The 26,872-nt window shown below is 39.0% G+C and overlaps 2 protein-coding genes across 6 annotated transcripts in view; both read left to right on the top strand.

Annotated features, from left to right (window-relative positions):
- Nucleotides 1–6,958, top strand: part of KALRN (kalirin RhoGEF kinase) — a 668,576-nt gene extending 661,618 nt beyond the window's left edge. For all 4 annotated transcript variants that reach the window (XM_060639747.3, XM_060639746.3, XM_060639740.3 and 1 more), the window contains one exon: nt 20–6,958. In XM_060639747.3, the coding sequence (XP_060495730.1) occupies nt 20–565 (546 nt within the window). In that variant the 3' untranslated portion in view covers nt 566–6,958. The remainder of the gene's footprint in view (nt 1–19) is intronic.
- Nucleotides 6,959–8,395: 1,437 nt separating this feature from the next.
- Nucleotides 8,396–26,872, top strand: part of UMPS (uridine monophosphate synthetase) — a 32,387-nt gene continuing 13,910 nt past the window's right edge. The window contains exons 1-6 of one of the 2 annotated variants that reach the window (XM_060639736.3): nt 8,396–8,642; nt 17,265–17,418; nt 19,193–19,870; nt 22,222–22,397; nt 24,050–24,164; nt 25,589–26,222. In XM_060639736.3, the coding sequence (XP_060495719.3) occupies nt 8,487–8,642; nt 17,265–17,418; nt 19,193–19,870; nt 22,222–22,397; nt 24,050–24,164; nt 25,589–25,593 (1,284 nt within the window). In that variant the 5' untranslated portion in view covers nt 8,396–8,486 and the 3' untranslated portion in view covers nt 25,594–26,222. Of the gene's footprint in view, nt 8,643–17,264; nt 17,419–19,192; nt 19,871–22,221; nt 22,398–24,049; nt 24,165–25,588; nt 26,223–26,872 lie in introns of those variants that run through there. The other variant, XM_060639735.3, reaches the window with a different exon arrangement.

The following is a 26,872-nucleotide window of genomic DNA, read 5'->3' on the forward strand; positions in this document are numbered from 1 at the left end:
CACGCCTGGGTCTCCTCAGCCGGAAAACCTGCTCATCGACCTTCGCATTCCAGTACCTCGAGTGAAGCTCATCGACCTGGAGGATGCCGTCCAGATCTCGGGCCACTTCCACATCCACCACCTGCTGGGGAACCCCGAGTTTGCTGCCCCAGAAGTGATCCAAGGCATCCCCGTCTCCCTGGGCACAGATATCTGGAGCATCGGGGTGCTGACATATGTCATGCTGAGTGGGGTGTCCCCCTTCTTGGATGAGAGTAAAGAGGAGACATGTATCAATGTGTGCAGGGTGGACTTCAGCTTCCCGCACGAATACTTCTGTGGTGTGAGCAATGCCGCCAGAGACTTCATCAATGTGATCCTACAGGAAGACTTTCGGAGGAGGCCCACGGCAGCCACCTGCCTGCAGCATCCCTGGCTGCAGCCCCACAATGGCAGCTACTCCAAGATCCCCCTGGACACCTCCCGCCTGGCGTGCTTCATAGAACGCCGCAAGCATCAGAACGACGTGCGGCCTATCCCCAACGTCAAGAGCTACATCGTCAACCGAGTAAACCAAGGGACATAGCCATCTCCTGGCCCTTGGGGTTTCACATGGAAGTGCAGTGTGAACCAAAGCAAGACTGAATGTCTGTAAATAATTCTGTTAGTTCACTCCATGCAGTTCTCTGGATCGAGCGATGTACCTCTTAAACCTCGTCAGTGGTTATTCAGGGTCTGGGCAGCCGTAAAATTACCCTAAATCCAGGGACATTTCAGAAGGTCGTTTGGAAGAGGTAAAGATGCAAAGAGTCACCCAAAGCATTAAAGAGAGGGCCAAGGAGGACAAGAATATTAGCTGTTAGACAATTTTAATAGAGTGTTCCAAAATGAGTGGTTAACCGGGCAAACCCAAAGCTCACTGTAGTGAGTATAAAAGGTTTCTAACTCTGCTGAAATTTTAAGCAAAAAGTTCTATTTAACAGAGACATCATGTATGCCAACTATTCTGGTTTAGATTACTTAGATATAGTTTCTTAATAGGATACATATACACATACAGTAAAATATATCCCATTCAGGTTTCAGAGTTTTATAATATAGAGGTATATATGAAATCAATCATAAGTAACTTTGAGTGCTCCAGTTAAGACAGTAATTTATTTACCGAAGCATTACATTGTTTTGACTAAGCACAATTAGATGACAAGTTTTTTAGAGCATTTTATAAATCTTGTATAGAAATCTTTTACCAGAACCCGTGCATTAAGAGAAAGCAATGTTACCCTTTTGCAGTCCGTGAATGAGAAGATTTTTCTCTCAGTCACAAGTATTTGATTAACATAGGTTCTGTATATGAAATGCTACCCCCAAATTCACTGGCAGCTCAGAGTTCATCTGGCAGGCAAGCCTGCCAGAAAAGAAGTCCAAATACAGTAAGAGTTTTGGGGTTATTTTTATGTCTACACTCGGTCTGAACTAGGTAATGAATATAACAGGTTCATACAGAAGGGCAAGTAGAAACCTTTCCTACGGTTCCTAAGAACAACGTAACGACACTTTCTGACTTCTTCTACAGCTGTAGAAGGCAGTCCTCAGAAAGTTGGCTTGCTTTATTTCTAACCCCTTCTGGAAGCTAAGGGGTGCTTACCAAAAGGAGGCAGCCATATAGGCCTTTTAAAGGCCTGGTCCCAAGTCCTTTTTGAAGCCATGGAATAAAATCTGATATATCACTCAGAGCATTGAGTTTCAACTGTGATTGCAATACCTGTCACCACTCAGCCGCTGATATTTCCCTGGACCAAAAGGACTCATTGCACTTTGAGGCCAATGCTGCTTTCTGGCATGTATTCTCCACACACAGTGATTCTGAACTGCCCTTTCCCCTGCTAGTGGGGAAAAAAAAAAAAAAAAAAAAAAAAAACTTCAACCTGGGCATTTCATGGTTGTTTTCTTTCTTTGTTTTTGAGGAACAATTTTGGGTTTTTTGTGTTGGTACATGACCCACCCTTTGTTTTCTAGGATGTGTTTTAAAAGTTGCTATTATGCAAATAATATTTTAAAAATATAACTCAAGTGTTTATCCTCCAATCAGGTTTAATGGCATTGCTTCTCTCCTGTGATAGGATTGAGAAAATTAAAATCGAGCTGCACAAAAGTGCAAGCAGAGAGTTTAAGAAGGATAAATAGAATTACAAATCTGTCTAAATGAAAAAGAATGGTGGAAATGAAGCCTGAACTTTAATATATTAAAACACTTATTCCCACAGCGGAAATATAGAATTAAAAATACTCATCTGTCTTTTCCATTGGTCTCAGAGCCAACTTTCTCATCCACCCTCCACCTCATCCCATCCAAGATTATAGATTAATCAATTAGTAGAATGTACAAGCAATAAGACTAGATAGCATTTCGTATTTTTAGGATTAACCAAATACGTGGAAACTGATTCCGACTGTTATTTGGTTCCTAGTTTCGAACGGCCCTGGGTCACCGAGGTGCCCTCCCTCAGACCCTGCCCTTGACCAACCCTCTCTAGTCTTCGTTTAAACCTACATGTATATACAAATAGTATCTGATATAATATTTTAAAATTTAAAACATATTTACTAAAAAACCTTTTAGTAAACATGTCTTCATTGTGAGATCTAGCCTAAAAGAAGAAAGCCTGGTCCCTAGGGCTTCACGGGATGGAGGGCAGGTGCTGAGGATTCCAAATGCCCATAAAATGTGGCTTGGCAAGGTCTGTTTCATCCACTGTGCACAGCAACTAAAGAACTCTCTGCCGAGTCCTTTTGAGTTTGTATGACCATGTAAGAGATGGGTTGAGTTTCTGCTGGGGAAGATTTGGGCCTCGGACAGTGGTGCACAGAGGGCACAGGAGAGCATTCATGAAATCATGTTGTGGGAAGGCAGCTGACAGAACGTTATAGCCAAAGGTTTTATATCAGCTTTTACATCAGAGTTGGGACAGCCCAGGTGTGGGGTTGCGTGAAATTTCCCCTCCCCGCAAGTACACATGCTGGGGAAGTGAGGAGACAGGACAAGCAGGACATAGAAATGAAAAGTAGGATGATTCTGTTAACTGGAGCCAAAGTACAATCATTAGAGTAGAATTCATTTAATAGAGGCCCCAAGAGAAAGGGTGTGTATTTTATATAGTTTGATAACGGAAGAAAACTAACAGAGAGGTTCCCTGTCTGCAAAGCCCCTGCTCACTCCCCTGCTATCCCAAGTAAGAGAGCAGTCCTGGTTCAAGATTTCTCCACAGGGCGTTGGAAATAACAAGGAAGGCTTTAACAAGGAAGCCCAGAAGGTGGGGCTGGGAAACGTACTTGAGGTTGCGCTGTGGGCAACCATGGTGAGGGACAAAGGATTAGTAACCACTTTCTTGTACCTGTTTTAGCAGATATGACTTTCTGGTAGAGAGGGGAAGAAGAGAAAATGGTCCACTTCGACCGCAGTTCTTAAAATCAAAACTTAACTGGGAATTAGTGAAAGTGAGCTTCTAGTTGAAATGGGAAAAATTAATGTTGGTGAAAGTCCTAAGTTTCTTGCTTGTTGTTTTTCATTGCATAGAGTTTTGAGGTTTGTTTTGTAAGGGTGGGATGCAGAAAGAAGAAAAGATCAGGGACAACCCGTAATAATTTTTTAAAGATACCATGATTTACTGCATCTTCTACATTTGTTTCAGATTAAATAGATTTATATCCACTTACAGCTGAATGTGGGAAAATTTTTAAGAGAAAAATTGTAATGTGGAGGTGTCCTTCAGGACTCTCACAGCCATAAACACTCGTGGGTGAGTAGAGGAAGCAGAGGAAAAGCTGGCTTCACCGCTTTGTTGTTCACAAAGCCTTTATAAATAGTAGTGCCTTTCAGAGGGGAGGTGGGGAGATAAAGAAGTTCATTGTATTTAGACTGACTGATACTGCAGCATTTTTTTTCTTTATGTTGAAATATCTTTTAAATGAAAACATCTGAATATAGGGTGAGGCCAGGAATGCTTGAGTTTCAACCTCAGCTATTCCTGATTCGTCCTTTCTTACAGAAAGTCTTTGTTTTTTTCTGTCCCAAATGTCCCCATTGTTGAAATGGGATGGGGGGGGGGTGGAGAGGAGGGACTTTAATCTCATAGGAATGTTGGGAAAATAGCATAGTTGGGATGCCTAAAAAAACACTTTGATTTTTTTAAAGTGCTACACACTGCCAGTGCTAAGAATTTTATTGATAGTAACTTTGAACATTCCAGGTTTTCAATATCCATGTTTTAGGATACCATTTGCAAACTCGTAAGATTAAATTCTGTAATTTGATTTTAATTGGAAGTACCAGGTGCTCTTTGTCTAAATGTTATTTGGTCTTAGCCTGTAATTTCAATCATTTAAAAAGCATGTCTACAGAAAAAGGTTAGGAGACCTGATGGTCTTATGTGAATAAACTGTTTTCTCCAGTATTTCTGATGGCAGACACAGATTAGGGTGCCCTCCAAAGCAGCTGCTGCTCTCTCTTCTCAAGCTATATGCTTGGGAAACATTGACAGAGAAGAACCCAAACAGCCACTTTCCTCACTGGGAGGACAGAAGTAAGAATAAAATATTGTCTGATATCACAACTCATTTCTTCAGAATCTCACTGGCATCCACCGTAAGAAGCAAATTACATGTACAGGTGTAGAAATGAATAGAACTGTTGGATTTTAGAGGGGAAACCTTGGATTTCTCTCTCTCTCTCTCTCTCTCTCTCTCTCTCTCTCTCTCTTTTAAGATACTTAAGGGTTTCTGGAGTAGCATATTTGCTTTCTTATAGTCTCCATGATTTAGTGCCCAGGAGTTAGTCATTCCTGTTTGCTTGCCTATGTGAAAGAGCATGGAAATTTAGATTTGTGAGAACATGAGGGAGCAAATACGTTATAAACTAGGTGGTGGTCATTTCTGTGTATTAACTAAAACTTGGTCTCACAAATTTGATAGAGGAGGAAATATTGCAAACATAAGGGGTCTCTGCAGTAGGGCAAAAGTGCAAACTCACCACTCCCCTGTTTGGTTTTGAGGAACGTGGGCTTTATTCCTTTTTCTCCTGTGTAGCATGTCTGTGGAGTCTGGGTTAGGCTAACACTGTCTGTGGGCTTCCAGTGGATTTATTCGCATTATGATTGTTCTTAACTATTTAAAGTCTAGGGGTCATTTGGAAATTAACAATTAAACCTGGGGCAGGTTTAGAAAAGATAAAGTTCAAACATACTCCACTAAGAAAAGGGAAGCTACCGTGTTAATATTTATTTTCTAAAAACTATAAGGCTCTCAGTTGTTTCATTAATTCTAGAGGATTGGAAAGAGCTGAAATTTGTGCATAGCCCTAGACATTTTGATAGGAAATATTATTCATGTGAGAAATCTATATAGAAATAGAACACAGAAATATCATAGGCTGTATCTTCTATGAAAGGCATTTCTGCATTTTTCATATGTGTAGAAGTTGGAGGAGAGGAGAAATCAATTACTCTTAAGACAAATTTTCATCTTTAAGGGTCATTTTTGGGAATCTTGAAATTAATACTCGTGAAAGCCTGAAATACTCATAGGCTATTGTGTTTTGTCAGCCTGTTTGTTGGGAGATTCTAAAATGTGGTCAGATTTAGTTTTATTCAAATGATTGAGATTAATTGTTTATTCAGATGCCTGTTATTTCAGAGGGTGAGGATAGCTGAGAAAAAGGTGGGTAGTGGGAAAACAGTGCAAATAAAATTTAACAAGCTAATTTGCTAGCCCAGGGATAGCTAGCATTAAGAGTTCCATCAATGCCTGACTTCTATCAAGAGATGAATCCACATCGTGGAGTATTATGGGGACTGTTACCATGCTCTCAGAGACTGTGGTTATGAAGTTAACAAAACATATATCTCCTCTTACTAACTTAAGCCATATCTGTCATCTCTGTGTCTGATTTTTTTGACCCTGGTGCTTTTACTTCTGTTTCTGCCAAACTCCAGCCTGCTCTATGGGGAAGGTGAGTAAAACCAGTAGTTAGGACCAATGTGAAGACTGTGAAAAACACTAAACATACCCGTCAGAATGAGATCCTAGTCAGAAAACAGTAGTGAGCAAAGTGCAAACTGTTGGAATATAAGGATATATGTACATCTGTACATGTATATAGTGTATAATATGTATGTATATGTTATTGCTCATATGCAGAAATCTATCCAGTTGAAGACAGCCCAGGTCGGTCAGTTTTTCTACTGGAAAACCACTTAGAGCCATTCAAAACCATTAGGGCTGATGGGTGGAGTTAGGGTCTACTCATTTGGGAATTACTTGCTGTCCTTTAAAGTCCACAGAGCCAAGTGAACAAAGCCTGAAACATAATGGGGCCATCATTTAGGTTATCTGTTTACCTGGGGTCAGGAGTATCTTTATATTTGAATTATTAATAGTTGGTTTGCAAACTGCATAGGTACCTCTTGGTTTTGAGTGACCCATCCCCACCAAGTCTTTTGAGAGTTTGGGGTGGCTTCTCTGGCCCTTGAGATCAAGGGCCTTATCCATAAGTGGATAGGTTTCCCCATAGGGACCATTACACATATACATATAAGTACATACTTCCATCAGGCTTGTAACAATTGATTTAAAACCACTCCACAGTATTGATAAATAGCTCTATATTTTCAAGGTGCAGAAGACTTCCACAGCCTTAATTATTTCAGTGTCTTGCTGGTCTGCCTTAAGTGTATCTTCTGGGTTTTTGGTTGTCTTATTATTTTTAAAATTTTCTGCAGTTCATTTTGTATGCACACAATGTCGTTTTGTAAAGGTAGGTTGTAAATATTTTATTTGTAAGTCAAAATCACTCACGTGTAATGTTGTAAAGTGATGACCTTCTGTCTTGTTATTACTACAGTAAATGTTATAAGTCATGGATGAAACTTCAAAATGTACATCTCACAAGTTATGCATTCCTATAAATACACTATACTAAAGATATTATTTCTGGTGGTCTTTTTCTTTTCTTTCTAATTAAAACCATTGTTCAAAGGAAAGAGTAATTTTTTTTCTCTTTCCCAAATATATGAAAGCCTTTGACAAGATGAAAATATCACATTATTATTACAACACTTTTTGCCCAGCATTTTGGAAAGAAAGCAACAATTTTGCAGCCTGGAGAAGTATCCTAAGGCATTTCCCTACCTTCCCCCCCCCCCCCCCCCCCAGAAAAAAAGGAAAAAAGAAAAAAAGTCAAGTAAATCTCAGGTGTGTGTTGTTAACTTCAGCCTTGTGTTCCAAATGCCAACTTTCTTAGAAAATTGTCAGGCCTTCTGAGCTGGATCTCAGAAATTTGTGCTGCTGAATCATGGTCTGCTCTCAGAATCTGGATTAGCTGATACAGACATGAACAGGTCTGGGTGAGCCACCCAAGGTTAAGTGAGGCTAGCTAAAGTATTACAGATCAAGTGTTTTGATTAGCTTACTTTGCCAACAAGAACAAAACTGTTATAAACATTTGGCTTTTCATCAAAATTTTACTGTATTTATTTGAAATGAGAAACAACTCTCAAAAGCATGGGTTCTTCATACTGGATGGTCAGCACAATCTCTTCAGAGAACATACAGACATTAGAAATATTGAAATATAGAAATGAAATCAGAATCACTTTAATGAGTAACCATCATGAGCCCTATGGTTTTAAGGGTTATTTCCCTTAAAGTACTGCCTTCTACACATAATGGGAATTCCCCCACATTCAGAGATTTAGTTGTAAGGACCAAATACGCTTGCATTTTCAGATTGGCAAGATTATCCTCCTGGATAACCTTGATACGGAGCAATTTATCCTCCTCTCTTCTCCTCCCTCCCTTCCACATCTGCTGTACACTTACAACGCGCCAAGCAGCTGAGCTATTCTAACAGGAATTAACACAAGTCCTCCTCCAGGACGCAGTTCCGACAGAAGAGGTAATAAACAATTACCTAAGAGCTTTATGGTCCCATGTACGAATTGCTATGACATTGTCATGTGCCAGATGCCATGAAGTTAACAAGAATTAAGACGTATCCCTGTCTTCGAGAGCTTTCAGTCTATTTGGAGAAACCAGGGTCGAGGCAGGGATAGATACGCGGAGGGAGGGAGGCGGGAATCATGGCTAACATTGGCGATTAACGACAGGCTCAGCCAGGAAGTAGATTAATTAAGGGGCCATTGCGCTACAAAGTGGGCAGGATTTACACAAACTCTCTAGAGAGCCTTGGCTTTATGACTCGGGAGTCAATCTAGGTATTCGGAACTTTGAACTCCAGCGACCCGATCCAGAGGCAGCCAGCAGAAGCAGAAGCCACTGCATCCACCTCGCTTCCACCACAAGACAGCCCGCGCTACTTTTAGACTGGCAGAGATGCGCCGTGACCGCCGGAAGTCAGGGAGGAAGAGGCGGGGCTTTCTCGGGTGACGGTATCGGGGCGCCGCAGGCCTGGCGCGCTTTGGAGTTTAGAATAGGACCGGGAGCGCGTGGCCATGGCAGCCCAAGAAGCGGATTTGGAGTCGTTGGTAACGGGTTTGTACGACGTGCAGGCTTTTAAATTTGGGAACTTCGTACTGAAGAGCGGGCTCTCTTCCCCCGTTTACATCGATCTGCGCGGCATCGTGTCTCGACCACGTCTTCTCAGTCAGGTGCCAGCCGGGGAAAGGGGAAGAACGGGGCTGGGTGGTCGGAATGGGGACCTGGAGGTGGAGAGGGTGAAGGAGTTGGACTGTGGATGAGAGCAAGAAAGCCGAACAGGCAGCCGACACTACTTACTGTCGGCTTGGGGAGTCGATTTGAGAAGCCCAGAGACCAGGCACTGTTAGGCTTTTGCGGAATGTTGATGCAAAATGAGCAAACCTTTCTTAAATTTTAAAGGAAAAGAGTTTTATTCGGACCCAAGTTAGCCGCTCTGTATACAGTCTTCACAAAGAGAGAGCTCCAGGGAAGGAACATTTGGTGCAGGGTTATACATTTTTTCTTTTTTACATAAAGAGTTAGGAATTACCATGGCCAAAGGCATTTCAGAAAGTTACAGATTTAATCTTAGGTTTTTAGTATGTAGAAGGTTGTATGACTTTAATCTTATAGGAACCTAGGAACCAGGGAGGTTTGTAAGCTTTTTTTTCCCCCCTCATGAAGCAGATGTACAAGGTGTGCTTTGGGCAGAAATAGAGCCCATGCGGTGAGGATTTGCTTCCCTGGGAGCCCAGAAGCAGGGCCCACAAACAGGAAAAATTGTTTCCTTTATTTTATCAGGATGTAGAATGCAGCCTGCTCCTTGACACGCTTGCTTTGACACGTGCTTTGCAAGAGAGTCAGGAAGCCCAATTTGGGGCACTGTCCATATGTAGCCCTGAGAAAACTAGATGTGGGGATAGAGGAAAAGATGGGTGGGGGAAGAATTTTTGGAAGGGCTTAAATATTTGGAAGGACTGTTGCTTAGAAAGGAGGATTTGATTTTGCACTTTGTGGCCAGGAGGGAGAATGAAGGCCAAAGGATGGCGTTTCGTGGAAGCACTTTTTTGGTCAATATAAGGAAAAACTGTACAAATTAGAGGTTTCTAGCACAGTGCTTCTCAATCTCTGAGTATATTTGAATCACCTGGGAATTTTGTTAAACTGTGTAATCTGATTCAGTAGATCTAAGGCAGGGCCTGAGGTTATGTCTTTCTAACAAGCTGTCGGCCAAAGCTGCTGACCACACTGAGTAGAAGGGTTTGTCCTGTCCGTTAGAGTTGCTATTAGCCTCATCTGAATACTGAATATTACGAATTTTAAAGTTGAAATAGTCACATGTGGCTAGTGTCCCATTGGACAGTGCAGATGTAGAACATTTCCGTCCTCACGGCAGTTCAGTCAAGAAGACACATATATTTCCTCCACCGCCTAAGGGTTTATTCTCATCCTTTGGGAACCCTATTTTGTGAGGTTATTTATTATACAAAGGATTGAAGCACTAGTTGAAGTGGGTTGGTCTATTCTCACCGTCCAGAATCATACTATGGTACATCTGTCTCAGTCCTGAGAAGGTAAATGACTAGGGAGTCTTCTAATGAAAATTTGGCTTAGGTTTTATCAAGTCAGTTAGTTGATGACTAAAAATTGCTTTTTGATACTAGATCTTAGTGTGCATGTGTGATTTTTGGTAGTTAACTCAGGAATTGAAAACGTTGAGAAACCTGGCTGTAATGGAACTCCTTTCGTATCTACTTAGTTATGCGAACAGTATGTCTCAATATTTATACCCCCCAAAAACCCGATTGAATTTACACTGAACTCTGACTTCCTGGTTGTAATACTTAGCGTAAGTAAATACATAAACAGATGAGGGGGTACCATTCCTCTCACTAAGAGAGAAGTATTTCCAAAATAATCCATTCTTCTGCTTCTATCAAAATTTGCAAATTTTTATGTTTTAATTAATTTCATGTTTGTAGTAATTGTAATAATACATAACAGTTTTCAACACTTAAGGGATTTATGGTCATAGGAATTGTTTTAATTTACAGTTTTAAATTTGAATTTCTATACATTTTTGTCGTGGAGAAATATGATAGAATGATCACTAAAAGTTTTCCAAGTATAAACTTAATTACATTAGAATAAAATTCTGTGCACAGTGGAATGAAAAGGAGTTCCAAAAATGTAAAATTTTCCACCTTTCTTACTGCAGCATTTTCATATTTTTTAAAAAGGAGATGTTCAGTATCAAATCACTACAGCATTTGCATCCTATTGTGTTCACTTTTAAAAGAGTGACATAACAGTTCTAGGAAAATATAATTTTTTAGTACTCCAGAAATTATATCTTTTGCAACTTAAAAATATTCACAGAATTTTCAAATCTTTAGAAGTATAGGTGCAAAAAATTTTGAAGACCTAATCTAGTTCACTAAGCAATTTGTGAGTGATTGTTTGCTTTCCTTTTTTTTTAAAAATAAGGTGGATGAGAGTGTGCATTCTCGCATTAAAATGTGATGATTTATGTGGCAAAGGATATTATAGTACTTCACACAGTAGGCACTGTACTTATGAAACTTTTTCTTTTTTTAACGTTTTGGTATGTAAGCTGACTGTTTTTGTTTTTTTTTTTTTCCTTCAGTATTATTGACTATAAACTCTATGCTGTTCATTACATCTCCATGACTTATTTATAACTGGAAGTTTTTGTCATTTAATCCCCTTCATGTATTTCACCGGCTCCCCCCAAACCCTCCCAACTAATAACTGATAGTTACTTAGTTTGTTATCTGTGTCAGTGATTCTGTTTGTTTTGTGTATTCATTTTGTTTTTTAGATTCCACATGTAGATGAAATCATATGGTATTGCTCTTTCTCTGTCTTGTTTAACTTAGCACAGTAAATACCCTCTAGGTCCATCCATGTTGTTGTAAATGGCAAGATTTCATTCTTTTTTTATGGTTGAACGATATTCCATTGTGTATATGTGTGTATTGTGTATATATGTGTGTGTGTATACACATACACCACATCTTTATCCATTTATCTACTGATAGACACGAAGGCTGCTTCCACATCTTGGCTATTGTAAGTAATGCTGCGGTGAACATAGGGGTGCATGTATCTCTTCGAATTGAAGTTTTTGTTTTCTTCACATAACTACCTAAAAGCAGAATTGCTGGATCATATGATACGTCTATGTTTAATTTTTTAAGAATCCCCATACAGTTTTCCATACTGCCTGTACCATTTTGCATTCCCACCAACAGTGTATGAGGGTTCCCTTTTCTCCATATCCTTAAGGACACTTGTTATTTCTTGTGTTTTTGATAACAGCCAACCTGACATGTATGAGGTGATACTTCATTGTAGTTTTCATTTGTCTTTCCCTGTTTTCATGTGCCTGTTGGCCATCTGTATGTTTTTGGAAAAATGTCTTTTCAAGTTTGTGCCTCTTTAAAAAATGTTTTTATATTGTGTAAGTTCTTTATATATTTTGGACATTAACCCCATATTGGATATATGATTTGCAAATATCTTCTCACACTAAGTAGATTGCCTTTTCATTTTGTTGATAATTTCCTTCACTGCACAAAAGCTTTTTAGCTTGATGTAGTCCCATTTGCTTATTTTAGCTTTTCTTGGCCTTGGCCTGAGGAGACTGGTCCGATTACTAGGGGCACCTGGGTGGCTCCGTTGGTTAAGTATCTGACTCTTGATATCTGCTCAGGTCATTATCTTGGTCTCTGCACTTACAGTGCGGAGCCTGCTTGGGATTCTCTCTCCCTCCCTCCCTCCCTCCCTCCCTCCCTCCCTCTCTCCCTCTCTCCCCCTGCCTCTCCCTCTCCCTCCCTGCCTCTCCCTCTCCCTCCCTGCTTCTCCCTCTCCCTCTCCCTCCCTGCTTCTCCCTCTCCCTCTCCCTCCCTGCTTCTCCCTCTGCCTCTCCCTCCATCTCCCTCTGCCTTCCTCTGTCTGCCCCTTTCCTGCTCACCCTCTCCCAAAGTAAATAAACATTAAAATACATTAGTAAGGCCAGTGTTAAAGAGCTTAATTGATTTTGAAGTGTAATTGACGTACATTATATTAGTTTCAGGTGTTCAACATAATGATTGGATATTTGCATGTATTGTTAAATGATCACAGTAAGCCTAATTAGTGTCTTTCACCACACATAATTTTCTTCCTAATTGAAGTTGAAAGATTAGTATCAGGTAAACAACATACTGATTCCACATTTAAATACATTATGAATAGCTTACCATGGTAAGTGTAGTTACCAACTGTTGCCTTACATAATTAATGAAATATCATTTATTATATTCTCTATGCTGTACTTTACACCCCCATGACTTATTTATGTTCTAACTGGAAGTTTGTATCACTTAATTCCCTTCACCTGTATTTCCCATAGCCCTATCCCCTTCTCTGCAACAAACAGTTCACATTCTGTATTTATGAGTCTGTTTTGTTTTGCTTTTTAGATTCCATATATAAGTGAAATCATATGGGTTTTTGTCTTTCTCTGTCTAGCTTCACTTTTCATAACACGCTCTAGGTCCATCCATGTTATCACAGATGGCAAGATTTCATTCTTTTTTTAGGGCTGAGTAATATGCTGTTGTGCATATATACAACATCTTTATCCATCTATCAGTGGACACTTAGGTTGCTTCTATATCTTATCTATTGTAAATAATGTTGGGGTGCATTTTCTTTTCAAATTAGTGTTTTCATTTTCTTCAGGTAAGTACCCAGAAGTGGAATTACTGGATTGTATAGCATTTCTGTTTATAATTTTTTGATGAACTTCCATACTGTTTTCCGAGTGGTTGCCGCAGTTTACATTCCTACCAACGTTGCATTGCACGACATTGCACGAGGGTTCCCTTTTTCTCCCTATTGTCTCCAACTGTTGTTTCTTGTCTCTTTGATAGAGGCATTCTGACAGATGTGAGGTAATCTTCTCATTGTGGTTTTGATTTGTATTTCCTTGATTAATGATGTTGAGCATCTTTTCACTTGCCTGTCGGCCATCTGTATGTCTTCCTTGAAAAAATGTGTATTTGGGTCCCCTGCCCATTTTCTAATTGGATTGTTTGTTTTGTTGGTGTTGTGTTGTAGGAGTTCTTTATATAGTTTGGATATTAACCGTTTATTGGATATATCACTTGCAGTTATCCTCTCTGATCAGTAGGTTTCCTTTTTGCTTTGTTGATGGTTTTATTTGCTGTGCAAAAAGCTTTTTATTTTGATGTATTCCCAGTTGTTTATTTTTGTTTTTGTTGCCTTTGCCTGAAGAGACAGATCAAAAAAATATTGCATAAAAATTAAATCTTTAAAAGGAAAAAAAGGGGGGTCCTGGCTTGCTCATTCTATAGAGCATGTGACTCTTGATCTTGAGTTTGAGCCCCATGTTGGGTGTACAAATTGCTTAAAATCTTAAAAAAAAAAAAAAAAAGAAAAAGACATTGCTAAAACTCTTGTCCAAGAGCTTATTGCCGCTGTTTTGTTTTAGGAGCTTTATGGTTTCAGGTCTTACATTTAGGTCTTTAATTCATTTTGAGTTTATGTATGGTGTGAGAAAGCAGTCTAGTTTAGTTCTTTTGCCTGTAGCTGTCCAGTTTTCCCAACAGCATATATTGAAGAGACTGTCTGTCCTCCACTGTATATGCTTTCCTCCTTTGTTGTGGATTAATTGATCATATATGATTGGGTTTATTTCCAGGCTCTCAGTTCCACTGACCTGTGTATCCACTTTTGGGCCAGTACCTTACTGTTTTGGTTACTTTAGCTTTGTACGATAGTTTCAAGTCTGGGATTGTGATGTCTCTAGATTTGTTCTCCTTTCTCAAGATTTCTCTGGCTATGCAGGAGTCTTTTGTGGTTCCATACATATTTTAGGATTATTTATTCTAGTTCTGTGAAAAATGCTGTTGGGATTTTGGTAGCGATTTCACTGAATCTACAGTTCCCTTCGAGGAGTATGGACCTTTTAGCAAGAATTAATATTGCTAATCCATGAACATAATATATCTTTTCATTTATTTGTGTCATCTTCAATTTCTTTTCATCAGAGTCTTACGGTTTTCAGTGTACACCTTTCACCTTCTTGGTTAAATTTATTCCTAGGTATTTAATTCTTTTTGATGCGATTGTAAGTGGGATTGGTTTCTTGATTTCTCTTGTGTATAGAAACACCACAGCTATCTATATATTGCTTTTGTATCCTTCAACTTTATTGAATTCACTTATTCTAATAGTTTTTTTGGTGGAGTCCTTAGGTTTTTTTCCTTTTTTAAAAATTTTTACTTGAAGTATGGTTGACATATTAGTTTCGGGTAGACAGCATAGTGATTTGACAGTTATATGCATTGTGAAATGTACACCACAGTAAGTGTAGTTACCATCTGTCACTGCACAAAGTTCTTATGATATTATTCATTGTATTCTCTGTGCTGTACTTTTCTTCCCAGTGACATTTATTTTAAACCCTCAATTCCCTTCAGCTATTTCTCCTACCCCCCCACCCCACTCTGCTCTGGTAACCAACAGTTATCTATATTTATAAGTCTTTTTCTTTTTTTTTTTTAATTGTAATATAGTTGTCACACAACTATAGTTTCAGGTGTACACCACAGTGATTGAACAACTCTACTTTCTGCTGTGCTCACCGCAAGTGTAGCTACCATCTGTCACTATTCCCTACCTGTACCTTTAATTCCCATAATTTATTCAGTCCATAACTGGAAACCCGTATTTCCCACCCCCGCTTCACCCACTTTGCTCATCTCTCCGCCCTTCTCCCCTCTGGCAACAACCAGTTCCTTCTCTGTTTTTGTGGGTTCGTTTCTGCTTTTTTGTTTGTTCTTTTATTTTTTACATTCCACATATAAGTGAAATCCTATGGTATTTGTCTTTGACTTACTTCATTTAGCATCATACCTTCTAGGTCCATCTGTATTATCATGAATGGCAAGATTTTATTCTTTTTTTATGTCTGAGTAATATTCCATATGTATATATACCAAATCTTCTTTATCCATTCATCTATTGATGGACACTTGGGCTGCTTCCATATCTTGGCTATTGTAAATAATGCTGCCGTAAATATAAGGGTGCATATATCTTTTCAAATTAGCGTTTTGGTTTTTTTTTTTTTTTAATAAATACTCCAAAGTGAAATTGCTAGATCATATGGTAGTTCTATTTTTAATTTTTTGAGGAATGTCCATACTGCTTTCCATAGTGTTTGTACCAGTTTACATTCCCACCACCAGGACACAAGGGTTCCCTTTTCTTCACATCCTTGCTGACACTTTTTATTCTTGTCCTTTTGGTGACAAGCCATTCTAACAGGTGTGAAGTGTACCTCACTGTGGTTTGGATTTGCATTTCCTTGTGGCTTAGTAATGTTGAGCATCTTTTCATGTATGAGTTGGCCATTTGTGTTCTCTAGAGAGAAGTGTGTTTGAATCCTCTGCCCATGTTTTAATTGGATTGATTGTTTTTTGCTATTGAGGTATGTGAGTTCTTTATATATTTTGGATATTAGCCCCATAGCAGATAAATGATCTGCAAATACTTTCTCCCATCTAGTAGGTTCTTCATTTTGTTGGTGGTTTCCTTTGCTGTGCAGAAGCTTTTTAGTTAGATGTGGTCCCACTTGTTTACTTTTGCTTTTGTTGCCTTTGCTTTTGGTGTCAAATCCAAAAAATCATTGCCAAGATCTATGTCAGGGAACTTACTGCCCATTTTTTTCTAGGAGTTTTTATGGTTTCAGGTCTTACATTCAAGTCTAATCCATTTTGTGTTATTTTTGTGTATGGTGTAAGATAGTGGTCCAGTTTCATTCTTTTGCATGTGGCTGTCCACCTTTCCCGACACCATTTTTTGAAGAGATTGTCCTTTTCCCATTGTATATTCTTGGCTCCTTTGCCATAAATTAATTGACCACATAACTATAGGTTTATTTCTGGGCTCTGTTCTGTTCCATTGATCTATGTGTCTGTTTTTATGCCAGTACCACATTCTTGATTACTCTAGCAGCTTTGTAGTATAGTCTGAAGTCAGGGAGTATGATGTTTTCAGCTTCATCTTTCTTAAGATTGCTTTGATTGTTTGGTGCTTTTGGGGTTCCATTCACATTTTAGTATCGTTTGTTCTATTTCTATAAAAAATGCCATTGGAATTTTAATAGGGATTGCATTATATCTGCTTTGGGTAGTGTGGACATTGACAATTCATAAGTAAGGAATACTATTGCATTTATTTCTGTCTTCACTTTCTTGCACCACTGTTTTACAGTTTTCAATTTACAGGTCTTTGATCTTGGTTAAATTTATTCTTGGGTATTTGATTCTTTTTGATGCAAATTAAACAGTATTGTTCTCTTAATTTCTTTTATGAAACTTTTCACTGAAGACTTCTTTCAGGCAGAAAATGTAGCTAGCAGGTTATAGAAAGGTTTAGATAATCAACTCATAATGGATTACTAAGGGAAACTGGGAGGACTGGGAACCCTTCTTGGTCTTTGGGGTCAACATCAGAGCCTTCCCTAACACATACCATGTTGCCCTCAGAGTAGACCCTGAGTCGTCTAGACAAGTGGGTTCATTCTTGTGTTTTCATATTTGTAAACTGGGATTTATAGAGAGGGAACCATTTAACAAAAAGGCATACATATTTTTCTGATCAAGTTTGAGGATATCCCCTATGGGGTTATTACTGTCTTTAATGTTCTGTTAACATGATTTATATACCATTCAAGATAACAATAATATATAGTTTACGTGTTCATTTTCTTACAGGTTGCAGAAATTTTATTCCAAACTGCCCAAAATGCGGGAATCAATTTTGACACTGTGTGTGGAGTACCTTATACAGCTTTACCATTGGCTACAGTTATCTGTTCAACCAACCAAATTCCAATGCTTATTAGAAGGAAAGAATCAAAGGATTATGGTAAAATAAAAGTAGTATAAACTTTAAGTTGATATGTAACCTAATAATAGAATTTTTTCATCTTCTGGGCACTGATGTTTTACCAAAGTCACCTTGAATATTCTTCATATGAAGGTCCTTTAGAATTGGTTAACTATTACTGTAAATCACCTTCCTTTCCTTTAGATTCTAGGGGTGAAATGTTTTGTATTGACTTAACAATTTAAAAAAAAAATGCTTGTTTTGCCCCGCATATATGAAACCCAACATTTTTAACCAGTCCTTCCCTTACCAGCAGAATGTTCTAAGAGATTGTACTTTCCTAATATGTTTGTTTATAATTTAAACTGCATAAAGAGAAATGCCACATAAAATTCTCTAAATGAAGATATTTTTTTCATGAGTCCTTGGCAGGAGGTTATCAGGTGTGTGTTTTATACATATGAGCTTGCTTTAAAAACAAAACAATCTAGGGATGCCTGGCTGGCTCATTTGGGAGAGCATGAGACTCCTCATCTTGGGGTCTTGAGTTTGAGCCCCATGTTGGGTATAGAGATTACTAAAGAAAATAAATCAATCTAAAAATATTGGAACTGACTTCATATTTTTTCTTATTTGATTACATTAAGGAATTAATAGGTCTTTTTGTGTTATGTTGGTGTGATAGTGTTTTTAATAGAGTCCTTACCTTTTACAAGCTGCATTTTAAAATTTTTTATGATGAAAATCATATGATATCTGGAGTTTGCTTCTAAAAATTGTGGAGGGAGGGAAGGGGGGGTGGGGATGTAGCTGAAACAAGATTGACCTTGAGTTAAGTGGCGAAGTATTTATGGGTATTTGTTATACTTTTTTTCTAGTATTGTTTGAAATTCTCCATTTAAAAAAGCCTGTCTGTATGAGTCCTGCCCATTAGGAAACTGTCGTTTGTCTTTATTATGTTTTTAAAAATATTTCTTAGAATAAGATCAGCAATTGTTAAATATGTATATAAGTATCATAGGCTTATGTACTAGTCTAAGCTGATTCACTTCAACTTGCTCTTTCAAGGGGAGGAAAGGAATGGGCAAGGGCAAGGATGGTACCTGTGATAAAGCTCAAACATTGGGCAAATTGCTCACCAATTCTTAGGTTTCAAAGTAAGACAAATTTGGTAGTAGAAACTATAAAATGAGTCTATAAAGTCTATAGCCTTAGATACTTAACATTTTGTAGATTATCTGAAAGTAGTCTATAGTAGGGGTTGGAGTGGGGAAGTACATTCACTCACATTGCATTGTATATTCGTAAAGTTGTAGTGATCTAAATGGTTGCTGAATATTTTTTTTCATGAATTTATTTCTCAAAAGGCTAGTTAGTTGATCTTGAGTAGTGAACTTGTTTGTTGATGGAAGAAAAAGCAATGATTTCATTGATGGTACTGGGTTATTGTTTCATAACTTCTTGATCTAGGTCGGTTATCTTGCATTAAGAAACCCCATATTTGAAATTTTGATCATGAACATGTTAAGTGGTCTATTTACACTATAAAGTAATTTGCTAGTTTTACTGAAAATATTCTATACATGTAACTTTGGCAATTTTCAGATACAGGGACACTGAACAAAATGGTGTCATGGCTCATTGAAGGTTTGTCAGGAATAAAGTTAAAGTAGCTCTAAAGTAGATTATCAGAAAATAAGATTTAGATCATCCACCTCTTCATAAATACATGCCAAATTTATAATGTAAGATACGTCTTGAGTTGGCTGAAATATATAATTTTAAATTGAAATGATTGTTTTTTTTTTCCTAGGTACTAAGCGTCTTGTAGAAGGGGCGGTTAATCCAGGAGAAACCTGTTTGATCATTGAAGATGTCGTTACCAGTGGATCTAGTGTTCTGGAAACTGTTGAGGTTCTTCAGAAGGAGGGTTTGAAGGTCACTGATGCCATAGTGCTGCTGGACAGAGAGCAAGGAGGCAAAGACAAGTTGCAGGCACATGGGATCCATCTTCACTCAGTGTGTACATTGTCCAAAATGCTGGAGATTCTCGAGCGACAGAAAAAAATTGATGCTGAGATGGTCGAGAGAGTGAAGAGATTTATTCAGGAGAATGTTTTTGTAGCAGCTAGTCATAATGGTTCTCTCCGTTCTGTAAACAAAGCTCCCGCTCCTGGAGAACTCAGCTTTGGTGCACGTGCAGAGCTGCCCAGGGTCCACCCAGTTGCAGCGAAGCTTCTCAGGCTTATGCAAAAGAAAGAGACTAATCTGTGTCTGTCTGCAGATATTTCAGAGTCTAGAGAGCTGTTGCAGCTAGCTGATGCTTTAGGACCCAGCATCTGCATGCTCAAGACTCATGTAGATATTTTGAATGATTTTACTCTGGATGTGATGAAGGAGTTAACAACTCTGGCAAAACGCCACGAGTTCTTAATATTTGAAGACCGGAAGTTTGCAGATATAGGAAATACAGTAAAAAAACAGTATGAAGGTAAGTATTATTTAGGAATCTACAAAAATGCAAATTTAGCTCCAACTGTCTGAAGAACTAAAGGAAATGCACTGGCTCACATCACAGAGTCCGGCCATAGAACGGTCTGTTAAGCGTGGTTAGATCTAGGAGCTCAAGTGCAAGTCTTTGGACTTGCCTTCTTGCCATTTTTTAGCTCTGCTTTCTTCTCTCTTGACTTCTTTCTCAGGTAGACAACACTCCTCATTCCTACCCCAAAGTAATCACTCAGGCCTGGGTTATAGAATACCTTTATTAGCTTGGTAATATATGCCCCACTTCTGGTGATGTGAGATTGTTAACTATAAATTTTTTGAACCAGAGTGTGGTCAAAGGTAGTTTCCCCATAGAAAATGGGTGTGCTGATGCCAGAAGAAGGGGCTGCAGGTCCTAGGCAGACAAAAATGACAGATGTTGGCCCTGGCAGAACACACCTAGTTCTAAATATTTGAAAAATGAAAATTGCAGGTATGGGAAACAATGAAATAGAAGTGTAAAGTTGTAACATTTGCTTTTGGCCAAAAAAAGATCTGTTGGTGTGCTTTTTTGGTTGTTAAATAGGAACTCAAAGCCAGGTATATTGGTTGAGAAAGAAAAACTATTTCTATCCATTATTTTATGCAAGTTTCTGTCATTGTATATGACAGCTTTTTTTGTTTAAATAATAGGATAAAATGTCTATTAAAAGGTTAATGCTTATCAGCATCTTTAGAGATAACAATTTTTCTTAAAGTAATAACATGTATGCGCTTAAGCTGTTTCTTTGGGATAGATTTGTGTATGACTTTCTTCCTGTGCTTTAAGGTGTTCTACTGGGGCGCCTGGGTGGCCCAGTCGGTTTAGCGTCCAAGTGTCCGACCTCAGCTCAGGTTATGATCTCCCGGTTCATGGGTTTGAGCCCTGCATCGGGCTGTGTGCTGACAGCTCAGAGCCTGGAGCCTGCTTTGGATTCTGTGTCTCCCTCTCTCTCTGCCCCTTCCCCACTCACACTCAGTGTGTCTCTCTCAAAAATAATAAACATTGAAAAAATTTAAAAGGGTGCCTGGGTGGCTCAGTGGGTTAAGTGTCTGACTGTTGATTTCACCTCAGATCATGAGCTCAGTATTTGTGGTTGAGCCACACATCGGGCTCTCTGCTGACAGTGTGGAGCCTGCTTGGGATTCTTACTCTCCCTCTTAACCCCTCCCCACTTGTGCGCTTGTGTGCACATGCTCTCGCGCGCTCTCTCTCTCTCTCTCTCTCTCTCTCGTACATGCGTGAAATAGATAAACTTAAAAAAAAAAAAAAAAGATGTTCTATCATCACATTGCTTAGTTTTGACACGTTTACATACTGTTTTTTCAGAAATCAATTAGGGGTATTGCTGTCAGTTTTTTTTTTTTTTTTAACGTTTATTTATTTTTGAGACAGAGACAGAGCATGAACGGGGGAGGGTCACAGAGAGAGGGAGACACAGGATCTGAAGCAGGCTCCAGGCTCTGAGCTGTCAGCACAGAGCCCGACGCAGGGCTCGAACCCACGGACCATGAGATCATGACCTGAGCCGAAGTCGGACGCTTAACCGACCGAGCCACCCAGGCGCCCCATGCTGTCAGTTTTTAAAATGAATACAATTGCCTGCTGAAATTAAGAGACCTAAGGAACAAGTAGAACTTTTGAGAGATAGTAAAGTTGCTGAGAGATTCCTGCAGAATGAAAATTTGTCATCTTCAGGGGAATTTCAGAATGTTGGTATCTTTGGTCTCAAATGCCCATCTTCACTGGAGTCCTATTTCTTTTTTCTTTTTAAGTTTATTTAGTGTGTGTGTGTGAGTGTGAGTGAGTGAGAGAGAGAGAGAGAAAGAAAGCGAGTGGGGGAGGGGCAGACAATCCTAGGCAAGGTCTGCTCTGCCAGCACTGAGCTCAACGCAGGGGTCTATCTCACGAACCATGAGATCATGACCTGAGCCAAAATCACGCATTGGACGCTTAACTGTCTGAGCCGCCCAGGTGCCCCTGGAGTCCTATTTCTAATTACATAGGTTTTATTGGTGGTCAGAAGTCAGCCTGCAAGGAAAACCAGTCTTAATTAGTGTTATTGATAAACTAAGTGCAGAAATTGTAAGACATTTTTCTCATTATGATCTTTTAGCCAGCTACCAGGTGAATAGTTTTTCATAGATGGAACCATAGGTCCACTGATGAGCACTAAAATTTTTGAAGTGCTTCACTATGACATTAGCATGTTACTTTGAGATTATTTTTTACTGTAGTTGGTTGGGCAAAAAGTTAGTGGTTTTTATTTGAAAACTTAAATTTTTCTTTTTTTTTTTTTTTTTTTTTTGCCTTCTTAGGTGGTATCTTTAAAATAGCTTCTTGGGCAGATCTGGTCAATGCTCACGTGGTGCCTGGTTCGGGGGTCGTGAGAGGCCTGAGAGAAGTAGGCCTGCCTTTGCACCGGGGGTGCCTGCTCATTGCAGAAATGAGCTCTGCTGGCTCCTTGGCTACAGGCAACTACACGACAGCAGCGGTAAGTGACAAAATGGCTGGGGTGACAGGGGGCCCAGGCTGTTGTGCTAGAAGTTACAGGGGAAGAAAACATCTGACATTTAAGATTTATGGAACCTCTGCCAAATTAAAAAAAAAAAAAGTGTTGTTAGGGTGACAGTAATGCTAGGTGGCTAGAGTTTCCTGATAATAGCATTTTCTATCTTGTAGTGGACACTTAAGAGATATAAACACTGAAATATAAATATTTGGTTAAATATCTACCTATTCTTGGTCTTTAAGATACAATTGGTTTTTTTTTTTTTTTCCATTTTGCCATGAGTTGAAGTTGAAGGGCTTCTTGCCAGACTTGCAGTTTCTCAGAATCCCCTAAGTCACACAGAGATGCACGTTCTCATGACAGCAGCCCAGATGAAGTACTTTTATCTTTTTCAGTCTTTGCTATTGATTGGTATTGGGTGGGAAAGCTGTAAACTAGAGTTCGGACATACTGTTTTCTCCAGTAACTCCCCCATTTTTGAAAGTTCTTATAACACTACATGTTAATACCCAACCCCTACACCTACACACCAGAATAAAATTGAATGGATAATTATTTAGTTAAAAAGTTTCTTTACAGGGGTGCCTGGGTAGCTCAGTCAGTTGTGTCTGGCTTTGGCTCAGATCATGATCTCCTATTCTTTGAGTTCGAGTCCCGCGTCAGGCTCTGTGCTGACAGCTTAGAGCCTGGAGCCTGCTTCAGATTCTGCGTGTCCCTCTCTCTCTGTTTCTCCCTGCTTGTGCTCCGTCTCTCTCTCTCTCTCTCTCTCTCTCTCTCTCTCTCTCAAAAAATAAGTAATCATTAAAAAAACCAAACTTCCTTTATAAATATTTTAAGACTATTACTTTTAAAAGTAATAAAATTTTAGTAAAATGTTAATTTTTAAGCGGGAATTTATTATATTATTTCAAAGACTGGAACTCTGAAGAAATCACATGGCCCTCGGGCCAGGTTTTAACCTCACCCCTATATTGAACATAAATGTGATTTCCCAGATCTCATAGCGGAGGGTCCATGAATCAGTGCTAATATTTGGCACTGGGGTTCTGGGTCTGCCTCAAGTACAAGACATGGCTTGATGGGTGAGAATACTTGGTGGCACGAATAGAACAGTATGAGCCTCATGGAAGAGCCTTCTATAAATGTGAGGAAATGCTATAGAAATTGTGGAGATCAGTTATAGGCAAACGTAGATGAGATTTCTTTAGCCCTTGACAATATGGTAGGTATCTGGATATGGAGTAGTACCCTGTGTGGGTAGGAATTAGTCTTCAGTTTGGTTTCGTATCATCATAAATGTATTCTAGAGTACTTTCCACATACCCTTTTTAGAAGTAGGTGGGTTCTCAAGCATGATCATGCAGCATCTCAATTTTAGATGCACATGGTATAGGATTCTGTAATGTTTTTAAGGTATGATTAATTGGGAGAAAGGGTTATCTCAGGGTCTTATTAGATAAAATATAGAGAGTCATAAATTACTTGTTTTAGATATAATGAGTTTAATATCAGGTGAGATAAGACATATATAAAGTAGAAGTTTCTTATTGTTAATAGAATCAAGTTTTTACTTGTAGAGCTGTTACTCTGTGTAATTAACTACTTTCTTGTAATCTGTATTACGTTCCTTATAGGTTAAAATGGCTGAAGAGCATTCTGAGTTTGTGGTTGGTTTTATCTCTGGCTCCCGAGTAAGCATGAAACCAGAATTTCTTCACTTGACTCCAGGAGTTCAGTTAGAAGCAGGAGGTAAATCTGTTTATTGGTCATGGTTTTTCCAAAATGCTTCTTTACCCACAATAAAATTTTGTTATTACAAAGTTACTAAAGAGAAAGCTTGTTCGCCCAGAACAGTAACGAATGAGCCCTTTGGCTTGGTAATCCTGACCTAGATGTGCAAAATAACTTGCAGGCTAATTTTAGGGTGAAAGTTTAGAGTTACTTTTTGTTGAAATATGCCTAGAAACTGATAATTTTAGTTTAGTCTATCCCAACTAATGTTCTGAATATGCTGCCATAAAAGGTATTCTATGATCAAGGAAGAATGCTCTAAGCTAACAAAATCCAACATTTATTTCTTTGTCAGAGGACTTTGCAGAACTGTTGACATGTTAATGCGTATTGTGCCTTCTGAGTGTGGAGACAGATGGTTATTTCACATCTCCCAAACATAAAACACTTTCAGCAGTCTGAGAAAAGTAGTTATAGTGGAAAAACAGGACAAACACAGTCGGGAGTGATCTGGGTTATAAAAATATGCATTTTTTTTTTTAATTTTTTTTTAACGTTTATTTATTTTTGAGACAGAGAGAGACAGAGCATGAATGGGGGAGGGTCAGAGAGAGAGAGGGAGACACAGAATCTGAAACAGGCTTCGGGCTCTGAGCTGTCAGCACAGAGCCCGACACGGGGCTCGAACTCACAGACTGTGAGATCATGACCCGAGCTGAAGTCGGATGCTCAACCGACTGAGCCACCCAGGTGCCCCATAAAAATATGCATTTTTAAATGTCCTGTGGGACTCAGTAAAATGGCTTTGGTTTTGAATGGGGAAGAAATGATGACCTAGAAACATTTTTCCTGGATTGATTTTTGTCCAAGAAAGATTGCTTATCACAGGTAGGGGAGTTCATTCTATCCCGTTTTCTCTCTCTTTCCTTCTTTATGGGTTAGGCTTAAGAAGTTGGAGTTGGAAACTATGAGTAGGGTTCTTCTTAGTTAGCAAAACTATTTAAAATGACAACAGCTGTGCTTGTCTCCCCTCAGTGCAATTTGTCAGGTGTTCAAAAGGTACCTGTGAAAATATTGTGAGCAAAGTAGGTTTTGTATTAGTCATTCTTGTATACATCATGCTCATCTTTCATTTGCACCCTGCATTCCCCAGTCTAGCTTTCCCCTCCAATTGGTGTGTTACGTATCCTTCGAAACCTTTGGCTTTGTATATACTCACATATGCAGGTAAAGTTTAGGAGAATGTTTTCTGTATATGTGGCTATATTACATTTTTACATCCAGAGTTAACCTTTTAACAACTACATAGTGTTTCCTAGTTATAACTGGGCTAAAATTGTTTAACCATTTCCCCTGTTGATAGATTTGGACTGTTGTACAAACAGTGAACATTATTGTATATATTTTTGCACATGTGGAGTATTTCTGGAATATTCTTCTAGGCTAAAAACTCCTTGAGGATGAGAACTCTTTCTGAAGATTGCATATCCTCCAGCACAATGCTCCTGTGCTTCATAAATGGTCTGTAAATACTCGTATAAATGTTGAAGGAGTGAACAATATGCTGTATAAGAACAGTTGAAAGGGTTGGTGTGACTGAGACGATAATATGAGAACGTGATGATTGAAGGTATGAGTTTGGTAAACCTTGGTTTTCTTTTTAAACCCTGACATACTAGGACTAGTGGATTCCCGTTAGGTCCTTCAAGGTTAATTATTTTATATAATACAACCATACTTAAGGAAGGTGCCACCTTTTGGGGGTTTGGTGGTTTGTTTTTAATTGTGTACTTTAAGCAGAAAACATTATAGAAAGTTAATCAGGAAGAAACTCATAGGCTAATGAAAATTCAGGTAAGTGAACGAATGGCGGCTGAATCCGTGGGGTTAACAAGTATTGGGGGTTTTACAGATTGTATTTGCCACAGAGCAGGCTGCAGCAGAATGACTCATTGAAGTTTGCGACAGCTGCCTTAGTGGTGGACGACTTTGACATTTTAATTTTGCACTAAATGTTTTGAGTCAGATTTGGATTTCTGGCCCTTCCATTTAGCAGCCATGTATATTAGCAGCCATGTATATTTGGACAAGTCACTTCACTTCTTCCGGTTAAATGGGAATAATAACAGCGTTGACCTCTTACAGTTGAGAGGCTTACGTGAGATAGTGATGTATAGAATGCACTTCACCCAGTGCTATGCTTGTCAACTGTTAATGTTCATTATAAGCCGCCCTAATTCTTTGACTAAAAAGGATCTAGGCTTTTAGGAACATTTAAAGCATCTTGGATTTGAAAGATAAGCCATTTAGCAGAAGACTTCAAGAACAACAAAATTTAAAAAGAAAAATGTGGGACTCTGGTTCAAGATGGTGATGTAGGAAGATCCTGAACTCCCCTCCTCCCACTAACACACGGAGTCTACAGCTGTGCATGGAACATTTTCTCTGAAAAAAATCCTAATGTCTGGCTGAGCAAGAACTGTGTATGTGGCAAATGAGAAGAAAACCACATCAAAGTGGGTAGGAGATGCTGGGACTCAGTCTCACCATAAAGCAAACTTAGGAGGGAAGTCAAAACTTGGAGCATCTCCCTGAGGAGTGAAGGAGTTGAATTGCACATCAGGTACTCCCAACTCTTAAGACCTATACCCAAGAGACACAGTTTTGTAAACCAACAGGGCTTATATCCATAAGGCTAGTGGATGGCTTAGTCGGTTAAGCGTCCA

This window comes from Panthera onca, chromosome C2 (assembly GCF_046562875.1).
Source record: "Panthera onca isolate mPanOnc1 chromosome C2, mPanOnc1 haplotype 2, whole genome shotgun sequence".
Lineage (NCBI taxonomy): Eukaryota > Metazoa > Chordata > Mammalia > Carnivora > Felidae > Panthera > Panthera onca.